Source organism: Propithecus coquereli, unplaced genomic scaffold, assembly GCF_000956105.1.
Source record: "Propithecus coquereli isolate 6110/MARCELLA unplaced genomic scaffold, Pcoq_1.0 Scaffold358, whole genome shotgun sequence".
In the NCBI taxonomy this organism is placed as follows: domain Eukaryota; kingdom Metazoa; phylum Chordata; class Mammalia; order Primates; family Indriidae; genus Propithecus; species Propithecus coquereli.
Window position 1 is genome coordinate 768,542 of NW_012149263.1, and position 5,507 is coordinate 774,048.

Here is a 5,507-nt window from a genome sequence, read left to right on the forward strand (position 1 = left end):
TTCCAATTGTTCCTAGAATTTAAAAATACATTTGGTTTTCACGTGCTGACCTGTCTTACAACTTTGCTCAACTCACTTATTGTGGTTTTTTTTTTTAATAGATCGCTTATGATTTTCTACATAATGCAATTATGTGTCTGTGATTAAAGATAACTTTACCTCTTGTTTTCTGGTCTTTTTTTTTTTTCTTTTTACTTACTGCACTGCCTGGAACCTCTAGTACAATGTTGAATCTTAAAGGGAAAAGCATTTAATATTTTACCATCATGTCTGATGTTAGTGGTGGGTTTTTCATAGACACCTTTTATTGGTTAAGGAAGTTCCCTCTCGTTCTGGGGTAAGTATTACCTTTCCCCTGACTCTGGTGGGAATGCGGCCGTTTGCTGCTAGGTCTACTGCTGTCGTTTTGACCAGCAGGTCTTTCTATTTTTTTTTTTTTTTAATTAGAGACAGGGTGTCACTGTCACCCAGGCTGGAGTACAGTGGCGTGATCATAGCTCACTGCAACCTCCAACTCCCGAGCTCAAGCGATGCTCCTGCCTCAGCCTCCCAAAGCACTGGGATCACAGGAATGAGCCAACAGGCCCAGCCTCAGGGGTGCCTGTTTCATACTGGGGTACTTCACCCGGTGAAAGCTGTACTTTGAAAAAGTTCATGGATTAAGAAGATTCATTCTTAAAAAATCTGCTCTGAGTTCAACCGATCTTAAAGTGAATGTGTTTATTAATTGAAATATGGATTTAGATTTCAAAAATATTTCTTCATATACTTGCTTTGACAACCTTTCACAGTATTTCTGTTGACAGTGTGTTCTGTTTCATGTTTCTGGAGTATTTATTATTACAACAATAATAACATAACATTAAAAAGAAATTTAAAGATTCATCCCTAATCCAACTTCTCATCTCTTGGGGGGTGGCGCTGAGGGACAGAAGCAGGGCTCGTCCCTCGTTTCCAGCATTCCAGGGACCCCTTCTCTCCCCTCGTCCCTGCAGGGAGACGGCTCCGCGGGAAGGCGTTCTACAACGTGGGTGAGAAGGTGTACTGCCAAGAGGACTTCCTGGTGAGTCTGCGCTATGCCCTTGGCAGTGCCACGGGTGGGAGCAAGGTGGGGACCCTCCTTCTGACTCATGTGGAGGCCTGAGGCCAGGAGGCAGGTGCTGGCTGGACGGCGAGTGTCTCCTTGTTACATAACACCCTGGATCGCGTGTCTCCTCTCAGTACTCCGGGTTCCAGCAGACGGCTGACAAGTGTAGCGTGTGTGGACACCTCATCATGGAGATGGTGAGAACCTCCCCCAGCCTCCGGGAGCCCCTCTGACGTGGGCGGCGTCTGAGGACCCCACCCTCTCTCCCGTTCCAGACCTGCTGGGGGCTCAGAGCCAGAGCCTCTTCCGGGGCGGTGCTGAGCCTGCCCCGCGCTGACCCCCCAGTGCCTCCCACCCCCAGATCCTGCAGGCCCTCGGCAAGTCCTACCACCCGGGCTGCTTCCGGTGCTCCGTGTGCAACGAGTGCCTGGACGGGGTGCCCTTCACCGTGGACGTGGAGAACAACATCTACTGTGTCAGAGACTATCACACGTGAGTTGCCGGTGCTGTGGAGCAGGTGTGACTCATGCTGTCCCCTCTGCCTCCCTTGGAAGTGTTTTTCCAACCTGTCTGTGCCCTTGGTTCTTGGCCTTTTTACTTCTGGCCTCCTCTTGCCCACTCGGTGCACACTCAGTGGCTGAGGCAGGGCGTGGGTCTCAGCCTGAGCCCCTCTCCTGGATGATTCGGCCATCAGCCACCTCCTGCTTCTTCCCTCCCTGCCTTTGCCTGCGTTCTCCTCTCCTCTAGTGACCGCACTACTGCCGTCCCTCTCTGTCCTCTCCTCCGTCCCCTGCCAGGCCAGGCCTCTTCTGGCTGGGGTAGGGACTTGGGGGTCTTTGCGAACCCTTTCTCCTGCCTGTCTGGCACCCGTGTAGGCAGCCGTTCTGTCCCCCCTGCTGTGGCTCCAGGCTCAGAGTTCTGATCCTATGCTGCTGTCTCATGGGAGATTGGTGCCAAGCACACGTCCCTGGTACTCAAGGTGGGGCCAGACCTGGACATTAGGGGCAGGGGACTCATAGCAAGCATGAGGGAGATGACAGGACAGAACCTGAAGCCATCCCAGAGGAGATGACAGGGTAGAGGAGAACTGGGGAGCCGGAGAGGAGGCCTGTACCAGGAAGCCATAAGCTGTCCCAGCTTCCTCCACCCAGAGTGTCCACACGAGGGGAGAGGGCCTGATGCTTGGGCCATGTCATGGGACTACTGTGGGTGGACCTGTCCTTGTGCCCTGTGGCCTCTGGTGACTCAACTGGTCACTTCTGGTTTCCTTTATTCCTCCAGGGTTTTTGCACCAAAATGTGCCTCCTGTGCCCGTCCTATCCTCCCTGCACAGGTAGGAACCGCTCTCCTGGAGATGATCAGGTGCCTGGCCCAGCCGGCTCTTCCCAGTCCTGCCTGGGTCTGCCCCAGGTCTTGGGCCACAGTGGGAGGGATGAGCAGGTGCTCCTGCCCCACGCCTTTCAGGGCCGCGGGATGTGCGCCGTGCCCGCGCGTGCCGGGCGCGGTTGTCCCCTGGCATGGGGTACAGGGAAGTGGTGGCCTCTGCTGCTCGGCTGCCCCACGGCCAGCCTCTGCTCCATTCTCCATTGATGTAGGGCTGCCCCCGGTCTGTTCAGCTCTGCGGGCCGAGGATGGGTGGGCCGGGGCAGCAGCTGAGAGGGCGCCGCGGTCTGTGCAGCAGCCACCAAGCTCCGGGTCTTCCCACAGGTGCTGGTTCTGCCCCCGGGTGTGCCCGGGGACGCAGACCTGGCAGTGGCCTTTCCTCACTCCAAAGAAGTGACAAATCACACGCACGCACTCATTTGCACCCAAGTGACGCTCACGTGGACACACGTGTGTGTCGTTAGCCGTGAACGACGCCTGAGGCGCGTTCGTATCCATCTGTGTGCGTCTGCGGACGCCGTGCTCGCCCGGTGTGGGCACACCCGCCGTGACGAGAGCGCGTTGTGTAGGTGTGTGCTCTCACGCACGGTGTGCTTATCGCGTGCGAACCCCGTCTCTCCCTCCAGGGCTGCGAGACGACCATCCGAGTGGTGTCCATGGACAGAGACTACCACGTGGAGTGTTACCACTGTGAGGTGAGCCTGGGCTCCCGGGCCGTCCCCTTCCCCCACGGGTCTCCGTCTCTGCAGGTGTTCTGTGGGCCGGCCTCTCCCGGATGTCTTCTACGCCATTGTACCTGTCCTCTCCCAGCGAGCTCTCGCTTCCCCTAGGCCATTTCTCATTCACGCAGACACTCACTATCCACGGTATGTGGGGCTGGGGATGGGACAGATTAGACAGTCCCTACTGTGGCAGGAGAGACGCGTCCCCGGCAGTAGCCACACAAGGCGATGAGTGCTGTCGAGGGGCCGTTGGCAGGAGCTGGGGACAAAAGGCCACATGAACTAAGGAGTGTGGACTTACCCTGAGGGCAATGGAGAACGGTCAAAGCATGATGACAAGATTGCACTTGGATTTTGGAAAAGGCACTGCCTTGTGGAGAACGAATAGGAGGAAGAGGGAGTGGGGGCAGGGCATCCCCAGGAGGCTGGCAGAGTCAGGGGTGGGGTCCTGGCTTCAGAAAAGGGACCGAGTTGAGCGATGGTCAGGAGTGGAAGGGCCTGGGCTTGGCGAGTGGCCGCAGGCAGGAGTTTGACCTTCGGGACCCCAGCAGGGAGTGAGGGCGAGAGGAAGAAGGGGGTGAGATGCTCTCGTCTGGGGTAGCTGGAGACATCAGATGGGGACTTAGATGTGTGGGAGCTCAGAGACTCTGCCGACCACCGTAGATACTCAGGAGTCGTCGGTGTGTGGCTCTCGCCCCTCTGGTACTTTGCCCTGTGACGTCTAGTCGCCTCGGCTCCCCCAGATTCTCAACTCCAGGAGACCCCTGGGCTCTCTCGGGCAACCTGGAAAATCCCTGCAGGTGGTTAGTCAGGGCAGTGCAGGGCTCACCTGTGTTTCCCATCTGTCGGATTATCGATCTGTCCTGCCTGTCGTCCTGAGTCTCAGAGTCACCGTTTCCTGTATTTAATCTGCTTTCTTCGTTGTCCACGGTGGGAGAGGAAATCCAGTTCCTGCTCCTCTGTCGTGGCGGGAAGCAGGAGTCCCCTCTTGGCCTGAATGTGGCAGCTGAGGCCTTCCCGGGGGAGTTGTAAATGAAGCAATGGGAATCAGGGTAGCCCAGGGAGCACCGACATTCAACGGATGCATGGCGGCAAAGCAGCCGCAAAGGGAGGCTGAGAGGGAGTGAGCAGAGGGGCGGGGGAACACCGAGGGAACCTGCAGGGGAGCAGAGCCCCAGGAAGAGCAGCAGGGAGTGTCAGGGAGAAATCTGCTACAAGAATCAAGGATCCATTTTGCAGCAAGGTCGCTGGGGGCAGGTGGCCCAGTGGGAGCTCAAATCCTGCTAGGGGACCTGGGAGAGACGATGAGGAGCAGGTGCAGTGTGCAGAGGGGCCCCGGCTCCCCCTCCAGCGGCTGCAGGGCCTCAGCATCCCTCTGCCTGCTCGGCTGTCCTGTGGACTGTGGTGTCTGCTTGGGACCCCGGAGCACAGTCCTTAGCGAAAGGTGGACGCTGACAGGGAGCGGGTCCAGCTGCTGGCGGGGTGGGGGGTGCGGTGCTGTTGCCCCCCCAGGAGGCTGCTGGGTGGGAACTAGGATCTGCAGGTGCCTGCACCGCTGCCCTCTCTGGCGGGCAGCGGTTGGTACCAGTGCCCAGGCAGTGGTCTGTGGCAGGACAGGGAGGAGACCCGGGCTGGCAGTGGTTTGGGACCTGAGGCTGTGACTCTGTCATAGCAGCCCAGCTCCCTGACCTGTGCGGGGTGGGGCTGCTGTTGGTCTCCAGGGCTTTGGGTATCAAGTGTCAAAGCTGCCAGGATCCTCAGTGGCAGAAATGCAAGATAAGGGACATCAAGCCAAACTCCTCCTTCATGTGGTGTCTCCAATTCTTCTCTTTCCATTGTCTCTTCGGGCCACCTTTCCTGTGACCCCATGTGGTGGGATCCAGTGGACACTTCTCAGGTGTCACCTTCTGGGCCTCTGAGAAGCTTCCCACATCCCAGCCACTCCCTCCTTTTTTTTTTTTTGAAGCAGACTCTCGCTCTGTTGTCCGGGCTAGAGTGCAGTGGCATCAGCCTAGCTTGCTGCAACCTCAAACTCCTGGGCTCAAGTGATCCTCCTGCCTCAGCCTCCCGGGTAGCTGGGACTACAGGTGCACACCGCACCTGGCCCAGCCATTCCCTCGCTGACCCACCTGCTCCTCCTTGCCCTGCCTATCCCTTCCTGGCTCTCCCCACCTTCCTTCCTCCTCACATCTCCTTCACTCAGGTCCTGTTCTTTCCACCTTGTCACGGGAGCCTCCAAGCTTCCACTATTTCTCCTCTTCTCTTTTCTAGTCAGCTGCGCTCCGTGCAAGAGGTGATGTGTTGTTTTATTTTTG

General features: G+C 57.3%; 1 protein-coding gene across 1 annotated transcript in view; it reads left to right on the top strand.

Moving 5' to 3' along the window:
• Positions 1-5,507, top strand: part of WTIP (Wilms tumor 1 interacting protein) — a 41,572-nt gene that overhangs the window by 21,137 nt on the left and 14,928 nt on the right. The window contains exons 4-8 of the mRNA XM_012651483.1: positions 996-1,063; positions 1,222-1,284; positions 1,449-1,579; positions 2,369-2,420; positions 3,097-3,226. Of these exons, the coding sequence (XP_012506937.1) occupies positions 996-1,063; positions 1,222-1,284; positions 1,449-1,579; positions 2,369-2,420; positions 3,097-3,226 (444 nt within the window). The remainder of the gene's footprint in view (positions 1-995; positions 1,064-1,221; positions 1,285-1,448; positions 1,580-2,368; positions 2,421-3,096; positions 3,227-5,507) is intronic.